Source organism: Macaca thibetana, chromosome 7, assembly GCF_024542745.1.
Source record: "Macaca thibetana thibetana isolate TM-01 chromosome 7, ASM2454274v1, whole genome shotgun sequence".
Classification (NCBI taxonomy): Eukaryota; Metazoa; Chordata; class Mammalia; order Primates; family Cercopithecidae; genus Macaca; species Macaca thibetana.
This window is the reverse complement of record NC_065584.1, coordinates 34,020,186-34,032,690: the sequence shown is the minus strand read 5'-3', so window position 1 is coordinate 34,032,690 and position 12,505 is coordinate 34,020,186. Positions and strand designations below refer to the sequence as shown.

The 12,505-nt window shown below is 45.8% G+C and overlaps 1 protein-coding gene across 2 annotated transcripts; it reads left to right on the top strand.

Annotated features, from left to right (window-relative positions):
- The first annotated feature begins 4,126 nt into the window (after positions 1–4,126).
- LOC126959580 (acyl-coenzyme A thioesterase 2, mitochondrial-like) lies at positions 4,127–10,576 on the top strand. 2 transcript variants are annotated; one of them, XM_050798920.1, is made up of 3 exons: positions 4,127–5,279; positions 5,582–5,666; positions 9,156–10,576. In XM_050798920.1, exon 1 carries the CDS (start codon positions 4,695–4,697, stop codon positions 5,136–5,138), a length of 444 nt encoding a protein of 147 aa, XP_050654877.1. In that variant the 5' UTR covers positions 4,127–4,694; the 3' UTR covers positions 5,139–5,279; positions 5,582–5,666; positions 9,156–10,576. The 2 variants fall into 2 exon arrangements, with proteins under 2 accessions (XP_050654877.1, XP_050654876.1); XM_050798919.1 differs by having other exon boundaries at positions 4,127–5,666.
- Positions 10,577–12,505: the final 1,929 nt, after the last annotated feature.

Here is a 12,505-nt window from a genome sequence, read left to right as displayed (position 1 = left end):
TGCCTTGGCAATGCGGGCTCTTTTTTGGTTCCATATGAACTTTAAAGTAGTTTTTTCCAATTCTGTGAAGAAAGTCATTGGTAGCTTGATGGGGATGGCATTGAATCTATAAATTACCTTGGGAAGTATGGCCATTTTCACAATACTGATTCTTCCTATCCATGGGCATGGAATGTTCTTCCATTTGTTTGTGTCCTCTTTTATTTCATTGAGCAGTGGTTTGTAGTTCTACTTGAAGAGGTCCTTCACATGGCTTGTAAGTCGGATTCCTAGGTATTTTATTCTCTTTGAAGCAATTGTGAATGGGAGTTCCCTCATGATTTGGCTTTCTGTTTGTCTGTTATTTGTGTATAAGAATGCTTGTGATTTTTGCACATTGATTTTGTATCCTGAGACTTTGCTGAAGTTGCTTATCAGCTTAAGGAGATTTTGGGCTGAGACAATGGGGTTTTCTAAATATACAATCATGTCATCTGCAAACAGGGACAATTTGACTTCCTGTTTTCCTAATTGAATACCCTTTATTTCTTTCTCCTGCCTGATTGCCCTGGCCACACTTCCAACACTATGTTGAATAGGAGTGGTGAATAGGCATCCCTGTCTTGTGCCAGTTTTCAAAGGGAATGCTTCCAGTTTTTGCCCATTCAGTATGCTGTTGGCTGTGGGTTTGTCATAAATAGCTCTTATTATTTTGAAATACGTCCCATTAATACCTAATTTATTGAGAGATTTTAGCATGAAGGGCTGTTGAATTTTGTCGAAGGCCTTTTCTGCATTTATTGAGATAATCATGTGGTTTTTGTCTTTGGTTCTGTTGATATGCTGGATTACATTTATTGATTTACGTATGTTGAACCAGCCTTGCATCCCAGGGATGAAGCCCACTTGGTCATGGTGGATACACTTTTTGATGTGCTGCTGGATTCGGTTTGCCAGTATTTTATTGAGGATTTTTGCATCAATGTTCATCAGGGATATTGGTCTAAAATTCTCTTTTCTTGCTGTGTCTCTGCCAGGCTTTGATATCAGGATGATGCTGGCCTCATAAAATGAGTTAGGGAGGACTCCCTCTTTTTCTACTGATTGTAATAGTTTCAGAAGGAATGGTACCAGCTCCTCCTTGTACCTCTGGTAGAATTCGGCTGTGAATCCGTCTGGTCCTGGACTTTTTTTGGTTGGTAGGCTATTAATTGTTGCCTCAATTTCAGAGCCTGTTATTGGTCTATTCAGGGATTCAACTTGTTCCTGGTTTAGTCTTGGGAGGGTATATGTGTCCAGGAATTTATCCATTTCTTCTAGATTTTCTAATTTATTTGCGTAGATGTGTTTATCGTATTCTCTGACGGTCGTTTGTATTTCTGTGGGATAGGTGGTGATATCCCCTTTATCATTTTTTATTATGCAATATTGAATTGTTTAAAGGGCTATCAATAATGGAGTCTCACTCTCCATTGCCCAGGCTGGAGTGCAGTGGCTTGATCTTGGCTCATTGCAACCTCTGCCTCCCGGGTTCAAGTGATTGTCCTGCCTCAGCCTCCCGAGTAGCTGGGATTACAGGCACGTACTACACACCTGGGTAATTTTTGTATTTTCAGTACAGACGGGGTTTCACCGTGTTGGCCAGACTGGTCTTGAACTCCTGACCTCAGGTGATCCGCCTGCCTCGGCCTCCCAAAGTTCTGGGATAGGCATGAGCCACTGTACCCAGCCAATAATTTTTTCTTGAAGCTTAGTGGCTCAAAGTAGTTGAAGCCTAAATGGAATTCATTTGGAGACAGTTATTAAAATGAGAACAAATAGCAAATTAGAAAATGTTACTAAATTCAACCCATTGTTTGTATACCTAATACCCTTGAATGTTCTATCATGATAAAAAAGGCTGACGGACAATTGTGAAAGCAAATGTAAGATTTTTCTAACCACTGATCGTTTAAAAAACATTTGTACAAACCGGTTACGTATTTCAGGCTATTGAAAACACAAAGACTTCTTAATTATTTCAAATTATCATGAGTATTTTATATTCATTTAAAGCTATTTTATATTCACTTAAAGTGGCCTTGGAACCCTGGGACAATAAAAGCTTGTGGAAGGCAGTGTATTTTTTCCATGTTAACATACAGATACGCACAAAATCTACCATTTATGGCCAGTATAATGATGGATTTGGAGGCAGACGTCAAAATTACTTGAGTTGTTTTTCTAATGTTGGGGGGTCAGTGATACAGTGGTGCGATCTCAGCTCACTGCAATCTCTGCCTTCTGGATTCGAATGATTCTCCTGCCTCTGCTTTCCAAGTAGCTGGGATTACAGGCGCCCATCACTAATCTTTGTACTTTTAGTAGAGAAGGGGTTTCACCACGTTGGCTAGACTGGTCTCGAACTCCTGACCTCAGGTGATCTGCCTGCCTCATCCTGCCAAAGTGCTGGGATTACAGATGTGAGCAACTGTGCCCAGCCAAGACTTGGCTTTCTGAAGGGTCATTACAAAAATCAACTTTCAAAAGGCAGATTAATTGGAGAAAAGGCATACAATTTATTTATCGTGTATTACGGGAGCCTTCAGAATGAAGATCCATCCAGATGTAGTGGCTCATGCCTGTAATCTCAGCTCTTTGGACTCAGCACTTTGGGAGGCTGAGGCTGGAGGATTGCTTGAGGCCAGGAGCTCAAGATCAGCCTGGGCAACATATTGAGACCCCGTCTCTATAGAAGAAAAAATTAGCCAGGCATGGTGGCACATTTCTGTAGTCCCAGCTATTGGGGGAGTGGGAGAGTGCTGAGGTGGGAAGATAGCTTGAACCCAGGAGATGGAGGCTACAGTGAGCCATGATTGCAACACTGCACTCCAGCCTGGGTAACAGAAGGCCAGACACAGTGGCTCATGCCTGTAATCCCAGCACTTTGGGAGGCCGAGGCTGGCAGATCACCTAAGGTCAGGAGTTCAAGACCAGCTTAGCCAACATGGCTAAACCCTGTCTCTACAAAATACAAAATACAAAATACAAAAATTAGCTGGGCATGGTGGCACATGCCTGTAATCCCAGCTACTCAGGATACTGAGGCAGGAGAATCACTTGAATCCAGGAGGTGGAGGTTGCAGTGAGCCGAGATTGCACCACTACACTCCAGCCTGGGTGATAGAATAAAACTCTGTCAAAAAAAAGAAGAAGAAGAAGAAGAAGACGCAAAGCACAAAGACACAGGGGAAATTGTCCATTTTTATGCTTAGGCTCAACAAAGTATGGGCAGCCATGTAGAAATATGATTGGACTGGCCGGGCACGGTGGCTCACGCCTGTAATTCCAGCACTTTGGGAGGCTGAGGCGGGCGGATCATGAGGTCAGGAGATCAAGACCATCCTGGCTAACATGGTGAAACCCTGTCTCTACTAAAAATATAAAAAATTAGCCAGGCGCGGTGGCCGGCGCCTGTAGTCCCAGCTACTCAGGAGGCTGAGGCAGGAGAATGGCGTGAACTCAGGAGGCGGAGCGTGCAGTGAGCCGAGATGGCGCTACTGCACTCCAGCCTGGGCGACAGAGCGAGACTCTGTCTCAAAAAAAAAAGAAAAGAAAAGAAAAGAAAAAGAAATGTAATATACTTGTTAAGTTTTTTTTCTGCATACAAAAAATATGCATTATTAATACTTGTGCCAGGCCACAGGACAATAGAACTTATTTCCTCAGGGTATATATCTGTAGTTCAGCTTTCTCTCTCTCTTTTTTTTTTTTCGAGACAGGGTCTCATTCTGTCCCCCAAACTGGAGTGCAGTGGCACAATCTCGGCTCACTGCAGCCTCCACCTCCCGGTTTCATGCAATTCTCTCGCCTCAGCCTCTCAAGTAGCTGGGATTACAGGTGCCTGCCACCACGCCTGGCTAATTTTTGTATTTTTAGTAGAGACTGGGTTTACCATGTTGGCCAGGCTGGTCTCGAACTGCTGACCTCACGTGATCCACCCACTTGGGCCTCCCGAAGTGCTGGGATTACAGGCCTGAGCCACTGCGGGCTGCCCTGTAGTTCCGTTTTCTGAATGAAAAAGCAAAATATATGCTCCCTCCTGCACTCATCCCCTATGTCCCGCTGGGCTCGTTTTAGGTCTTTGCTGGCATTCAAGTTTGGGAAGTGTCTCTCCACCAGTTTCTATTATCAATCTCTACTATTTTATAGTTCAATTCAGTATCTCATCGGAAACGTTTAAACTTTAACCTTGACAGGCTTTCTTAATCCAGGACAAAGGTTACTTAAAAGGGAGGAAAGGAATTTGTTCGGAGCCTAGCACACTTGGCCTCCTTCAATCAAGTTTAGAGAATAGTGACCCCTGGTGGCCAGTGAGGGAATTCAGAGGAGGCCAGAGGCCGGCACTTTCTGTTAAAAATGTTTTTTATTCGCCACACGTCCAGGGTAAACTCGCGAGGGGATCCTGCCTCTTCCAGACGGTTCCACACGGGACCTCTAGGAGCTCAAAGGACCCTGGGCCCTCCGGAGTCGCCTCTTCTTGCAGCCCGTTGCTAAGTGGCGCCGCAGGGAACAGCCCAGGTCCCATCACGTGGCCCTGCAGGGTTTTGCCCCACGGGGCCACGCCCTGCCAGGCCGGGCCCCACTCCTCCCTTCTCCTCAGCGCGGAACCTCGGCCGCCAGCGCCCGGCCGCCTAGACGTTGGCGGAGGTCAAAGCCGCAACGGTCCCGGCACGATGTGGAGGGCGGCCCGGGCAGCGCTCCGAGCCTCTGGGGTCCCCCTCCAGACCTGGAGGCCGATATTCACATCGTCCCTTTTCTCCCAAAAGGCCGCGACCCTGACAGTCACGCCCAAGACTGGGCTGGCCGACAAGCGCCCGGATGTGAAAGCAGAAGGCTTGGGCTCCGGGGAGCGGGTGACCCTGAGGGTGTCGGGCGTCCGCCACCGAGGCTGTCTCTTCCACTCCCTCGTCCACTACGAGGTGGACAGCGGCGAGGGGCTGGCCCTGGCCAGGGACCTGGCTCCGGGCGGCGACTTCACGGGCGTGGGGCCCATGAGGCTTCTGTGGAGCCTCATGCCGGCCGCTTCGAAGGATCCCTGCCTCAGTCGAATGCCGAGGGCAGCCTTGAAAAACCCCCTCAAAGTGGAGGTGACCGTCCACCTAACGCCGCTGCAGTAGGCGGCGCCGCTGGATCCAGCGCTGGCCTCGGCCCAGGTGCAGCGCTGGTTCTCCACCCCCCAGCTGCGCCGCGCGCCTGCGGGGGGTCTTCCTGCTGCCATCAGGTTCGGGGCCCTTTTCCGCGGAGTGCCTGGCAGCACAGTGAGGGAATCGACTGGCTGGTATAGGAAAGCTGGCTTGCTTTGCTAGCTGGTTTGTCATCTGAAAACAAAGCGAGCTCCTTAATCCCTTATTTTGTCTCCTAGACATCAAGTGGAACATTAAATGGTGGCTAGGATCTAAATTTCATCTGCTCATGCACCTTTCTTCTGCCAGCTGCTCACCCGCCAGAGTCCTAGTGCTGCATACGCTATTCCTTAGGAGCATACACCCTGCGTGTTTGCTATATTAAGCATAAGATTGCTGCAAAATTTCTAGCATTAAATGCTTTTGTTTGCTTACAGCAGTCTCAACCTCCTGAGCCCAGGCGATCCTCCCACCTCAGCCTTCAGAGTAGAGTATCTGGGACAGCAGGCATGTGCCACCCAGGTAAATTATTTATTTATTTATTTATTTTTGAGACGGAATTTCACTCTGTCGCCCAGGCTGGAGCGCAGTGGCGTGATCTCGGCTTACTGCAAGCTCTGCCTTACGGCTTCACGCCATTCTCCTGCCTCAGCCTCCCGAGTAGCTGGGACTACAGGCGCCCGCCACCACACCCGGCTAATTTTTTGTATTTTTAGTAGAGACGGGGTTTCCCTACATTGCCCAGGCTGGTCTTGAACTCATGGGCTCCAGCGATCCTCCCACCTTAGCCTCCCCAAGTGTTGGGGAGCCACCACACCCAGCCATCTTTCTTTTTAAAATTCTTATTTTTTTAGAGACTAGGTCTTGCTCTGTCACACAGGCTGGAGTGCAGTGGCACCATGGTAGCTTATAACAGCCTCGAACTTCTGGGCTCAAGTGATCCTTCCACCTCATCTTCTCAAAATGCTGGGATTACAGGCATACATGGCCTCATTTTAACCTTTTAGTTTTTTTAGAGATGAGGTCTTGCTATGCTGCCCAGACTGGTCTTGAATTCCTGGCTTGAAGCAGTCCTCCCACCTCAGCTTCTCAAAGTACTGGGATTACAGACACACACAACTGAGCCTGGCTTTTTAAAAATTATTATTATTATTTGAGACAGGGTCTCAGTCTGTCACCCTGGCTAGAGTGCAGTGGCGCTGTCATGGCTCACTGCAACCTCCCCTCCGGGGCTGAAGTGATTCTCCCACCTCAGCCTCCCAAGTAGCTGGGACTACAGGATCTCACCACCCAGCCCAACCACTTTTACTTTAATTGGAATAACAAAGGAATATATCTGAAAAATACCAGGAAACAACTGGCCGATAAATTCTTCTCTTGGAATAGTGAAGGAATAACACATCCCCAATACGAATATTGAAAGAGAAATAATAGACCAACATTAGGAGGATATTAGATTGATAGTTTAGTATCTCTTCACACATGTAGTTCACTTTATAGTACACCTTCATTAGACCTTTAAAATAGTTTAATCCCTGTTGAATTATGGATTTTGGTGACTCTGACTGTATCTTAAATTTATTGAGAAATCAAAGGGCCCTTTAAATTTGGATGTCTGGGTTTCTTTTTGTTTTTTGATTCTTTTTTTTTTTTTTTTTTTTTTGAGACGGAGTCTGGCTGTGTTGCCCAGGCTGGAGTGCAGTGGCCGGATCTCAGCTCACTGCAAGCCCCGCCTCCCGGGTTCACGCCATTCTCCTGCCTCAGCCTCCCGAGTAGCTGGGAGTACAGGCGCCCGCCACCTCGCCCGGCTAATTTTTTTTGTATTTTAGTAGAGATGGGGTTTCACCGTGTTAGCCAGGATGGTCTCGATTTCCTGACCTCGTGATCCGCCCGTCTCGGCCTCCCAAAGTGCTGGGATTACAGGCTTGAGCCACCGCGCCCGGCCGATTCTTTGTTTTTTGAGACGTAGTCTCACTCTGTCGCTAAGGCTAGAGTGCAGCGGCCCGATCTCAGCTCACTGCAACCTCCGCCTCCCAGGTTCAAGTGGTTTTCCCACCTCAGCCTCCTGACTAGCTGGGATCACAGGCATGCACCATGACAACCAGCTAGTTTTTTGTATTTTTAGTAGAGATGGGTTTTTGGGGTTTCACCACGATGACCAGGCTGGTCTCCAACACCCGACCTCAAATGATCGGCTCACCTCGGCCTCCCAAAGTGCTGGGATTACAGGCATGAACCACTGCACCTGGCTTTAAAAATCTCATTCTAAAAACCAGACATCCAGCTGGGCGCGGTGGCTCACGCCTGTAATCTCAGCACTTTGAGAGGCTGAGGCGGGCAGATCACCTGAGGTCAGGAGTTTGAGACCAGCCTGGCCAACATGTAGTGAAACCCCATCTCTACTAAAAAATACAAAAATTAGCTGGGCGTGGTGGCACACGCCTGTAGTCTCAGCTGCTTGGGAAGCTGAGGCAGGAGAATTGCTTGAACCTGGCAGGCGAAGGTTGTAGTGAGCTGAGATTATGCCACTGCACCTAAGCCTGGGCAACAGAGCAAGACTCCGCCTCTCAAACAAACAAACGAACAAACAATAGCAGACATCTGGCCAGCACAGTGGCTTACCCCTGTAATCCCAGCACTTTGGGAGGCTGAGGTGGGTGGATCACCTGAGGTCAGGAGTTCGAGACCAGCCTGGCCAACATGGCAGAAACCTTGTCTCTACAAAAATTAGCAGGGTGCGGTAGGGGACAAGAATTGCTTGAGCCCAGGAGGTGTGAAGGTTGCAATGAGTCCAGACCATGCATGCCACTGCACTCCAGCCTGGCCTATGGGAGTGAAACCCTGTCTCAAAAAAGAAAAAAAAAAAAAAAAAAGAAGGAGATTTTTATTCTTACATAACTCAAAGCCTGCATAACTATTTGCTTAGACTTATCAGGACTTGTACTTCAAACCAAAATACCTTCCACATATTTGATGCGATTTTTCTTTCTTTTCTTTTCTCTTTTTCATTTACCATGGTTAACTCACAGGAAAAAAAAAAATTTTTACATTTATAGCTTCAAAATAGCTCAAATAAATGTCTATTTCAACCACAATAATAAATCCATTTCACCAAAACAGATGTTTTCTTTTCAAAGTGAGTAGGTAGTTTTTTTTTAAAATAAGATAAATTATATGATCAAATTTTTATTTAGAAAATGTTGGCTAGGTACTATAGTCCATTAAATGTTCTGTCATCTAGCCCAAGATTCATTCCCTTTCCTGGGTTATAGGTGATGGTCCTTTTCCTGGTCTCATTGATATATTTGGTGATGGAGGATTAAGTGAATCTTGAGCAAGTCTCCTGGCTTGTTGAGGTTTTGCTACTCTGCTTTGCCATTTTTTGGCTATGAAGATCTACCTCCAGTCGTGAAAGACTTAAATTTAGATTACTTTGAAGAGGCAGTTAAATTTGTGCAAAGTCACCCAAAGGTGAGTGGTATGAGAGAAATGAATGAATTACTCCAGAAGAGAGTGAATAATGCAAGTGTTACTAATGGGTTGGAAAATATATGTAACAAATACCTGTTGAATTAATAAATAAATACTAGAGTTGTCTGATAACTTCATAAAAGACTTTCTGGCCAGGCACGGTGGCTCACACCTGTAATCCCAGCACTTTGGGAGGCCAAGGCAGGCGGATCATCTGAGGTCGGGAGTTCAAGACCAGCCTGACCAACATGGAGAAACCCCATCTCCACTAAAAATACAAAATTAGCCGACTTGGTGGTACATGCCTGTAATCCCAGCTATTTGGGAGGCTGAGGCAGGAGAATCGCTTGAACCTGGGAGGCAGAGGTTGCGGTGAGCCCAGATTGCGCCATTGCACTCCAGCCTGGGCAACGAGCGAAACTCCGTCTCAAAAAAAGAAAGACTCTCCTTTATTGAGGACTTTGGTGATCCCATTAACAATTATGCTTCATTTTTCCTTTGTCTCTTTCCGTGTTTGCCTTCTTTTTCTTCAATCTGCAGGTCAAAGGTCCAAACATTGGAGTGATTGGCTCAGGCAAAGGGGCAGAGTTGGCATTTTCCATGGCTAGCTTTCTCCCAAATATAGCTGTGGTCATGACCATCAATGGCTGCATCTCAAACACAGCTACGCCCTACCTGTGGTAGCTTGATCCTGCCAGGACTGCCTTTTAACCTAGACAGAATCTTTGCCACTGATTCAGGAGTATACGGTTAAAGAAGCACTGGAAGACCCCTTGGACAAGCCTACCAAAAAAGCTGTATCCCTCTTGAAAAAGCCAATGCTGACTGGGCGCAGTGGCTCACGTCTGTAATCCCAGTACTTTGGGAGGCCGAGGTGGGTGGATTACCTGAGGTCAGGAGTTCGAGACCAGCCTGGCCAACATGGTGAAACCCTTTCTCTACTAAAAATACAAAAATTAGCCAGACATGGTGGCACATGCCTGTAATCCCAGCTACTCGGGAGGCTGAGGCAGGAGAATTGCTTGAGCCCAGGAGGCGGAGGTTGCAGTGAGATGAGATCGTGCCACTGCACTCCAGCCTGGCCTACAGTGCGAAACTCTGTCTCAAACAAACAAACAAGAAAGAAAGAAAGAGCCAATGCCCATTTCCTTTTTATTGTTGGAGAGGATGACAGGCGTTGGAAGAGCTCTGTTTATACTGACATAGCCGTGAAGTGTCTCAGAACATGGGAAGACAAATTTTACTCTTTTAAGCTAGTCCAGTACTGGCCACAAAATAGATTCCCCCTTATAGTCCTTTTTTCTCTGTAGCTCTGGATCCTGTATTAAGGGTACCTAATTTGGGAGGGGGGCAGCTCAAAGCTCATGCTATTGCTCAGATTGAGTCTTGGAAGATCTTGGAGTTTTTGCACTTAGGGTAAAGGCTAACTAGACAATTAAATGTATTATTTATTTATTTAAGTGGCAGGGGTCTTGCTCTGTTGCCCAGGCTGGTCTTGAACTCCTGGCCTCAAGCAATCCTCCCCCCTCACCCTTCCAAAGTGCTAGGATTACAGGCATGTGCAGCCTTGCTGGGCTAGACACTTAAATTTAGTTATGCTTCAGAGCAAATCCAGAGACAGACTGAATATTTTTATCAAAAAATGACTGAGATCTGAACTTCTCATGGTCATCTGCAAGCTTTTAAAAGAAATAAAAATGCTAAATTCAAGTTCATCATAGACTGCAGTTTTGGAACTATCCATATTTCTCCATGTTTGGTTTGTTTGAGCTTTAACTCAAGGTAATTGCTAACTGAAAGCCAGCTTTCAAGCTGCTACTTACCCATCTTTCCCACCTACTCTTCCTGCCACCTTCTGTACCTCCAAAGATCTAAAAAGCCAGTGTATGACTATTAGTTTGCTATATCTGTCCCCGAAGTTTTAGATTTTTTTCCCTCCCTCCCTCCCTCCCTTCCTCCCTTCCTCCCCTCCTTCTTTCCTTCCTTCCTTGATAGAGTCTCCCTCTGTCACCCAGGCTGGAGTGCAGTGGCTTGATCTTGGCTCACTGAAACCTCCACCTCCCGAGTTCAAGTGGTGCCTCCCACCACGCCCGGCTAATTTTTGTATTTTAGTAGAGATAGGTTTTCACCATGTTGGCCAGGCTGACTCAAATGATCTCAAGTGATCCTGACCTCAAGTGATCCACCCACCTCGGCCTCCCAAAGTGCTGGGATTACAGGTATGAGCCATCGCGCCCAGCCGTTTTAGGTATGTTTTGACCAGGGGTGAATACATACACATAGGCCCCTGGTTTTGTGATGAGGAACCATTTGGTTATGACAATTTTCTCATAATAGTCAGAGACTAGAGTGAATTCTACAGGATGACTCAGAGGCTAGTTGGTGGTAGACTGAAGTCACAGAATATTTTCTGCTGTTAATCAGATTTTGATATGTGTCTAGCTGCACCCTGTTCCAGGATCTTTACAGAAAGCTGGGAACTCTAAGATATTTATCTTTAGAATGGCAACTAATTACTGAGAAACACTTGCTTTGATTCTCCAAAATTCCCTTATCTTGGTATAGTTTTAAAAACTTTCCTTCATGCTTTTGTTTAAAATTATATTTTAAAACAGGCAGGTTCCAGGTTCTAGTTGCAAATTGATAATTACACATGTAGACAATGTAATTATCTGAGGGAAAGACAGAGTTTATCCCTTCCACCTTCTCCACCAAAAACTTAATTACAGTTTGTGGATGAGCTTTAACTTGTTAGAATTATCTTAGATGAAGTTCTGAGTTTTTATTCTAAACACTTAAAATGTATGGAATTGAAACATGTTAAAAGTTCTGGTCCTCATTATAATTTAGTTTTAGTTTTGCAGTTGCCATTTGTTTTTACATATTTGAAGGGAAAGGTACCAATATTAATTATTAGACTTTGATTTTGGTTGATCAGTAATCTTGTGCTTATGACTGGTTTGCGGCTGGGCACGGTGGCTCACACAGGTAATCCCAGCACTTTGGGAGGTTGAGGCGGGCAGATCACTTGAGCTCAGCAGTTCAAAACCAGCCTGGGGATGATGGCAAACCTTGTCTCTACCAAAAATACAAAAAAATTAGCCAGGCGTGGTGGCACACTTCTATGGTTCCAGCTACTTGAGGGGCTGAGGTGGCAGGATCGCTCGAACCTGGGAGGCCAAGGTTGCAGTGAACCGTGATTGGTCTACTGTATTCCAGCCTGGGTAATAGAGTGAGACTCTTATCTAAAAAAAAAAAAAAAAAAAAAAAAAAAAAACCAGTTGCGAGGGGTCTTCTTGGCAGAGGTTGAAGAGTTGTTGCCCTAATTTATAGTATTATTAAATAGTTTCCCCCAAAATTAACATTATTTTTAAAATCGAATACAAGTTTCAATTATTAACATCAAGAAAAAATACAGGCTTTGGTGAGGTGGTTTAGGCCTGTAATCCCAGCACTTTGGGAGGCCAAGGTGGGAGGACTGCTTGAGCTCAGGAGTTCAAAACCAGCCTGGACAACATAGCAAGACCCCTGTCTCTACAAAAAAAATTTAAAATTTAGCTGGGGGTGGTAACACATGCCTATAGTCCTAGCTATTTGGGAGGCTGAGGCAGGAGGATCATCTGAGCCTGAGGGATTGAGGCTACAGTGAGCTGTGATTACAGCACTACACTGCAGCCTATCTACCCTGGGCAACCAAGTGAGACACTGTCTCCAGAAAATGAAAAAAAGGTGTGTGTGTGTGTGTGTTTGTATAAACTCATACACACCACTTCTTGAATTCAGGGTTTTTTGTGTAAGATTTTTGTTTCTTTTTTTTTGAGTCTGAGTCTCGCTTTTGTCACCCAGGCTGGAATGCAGTGGCGTGATCTTGGCTCACTGCGACCTCCATC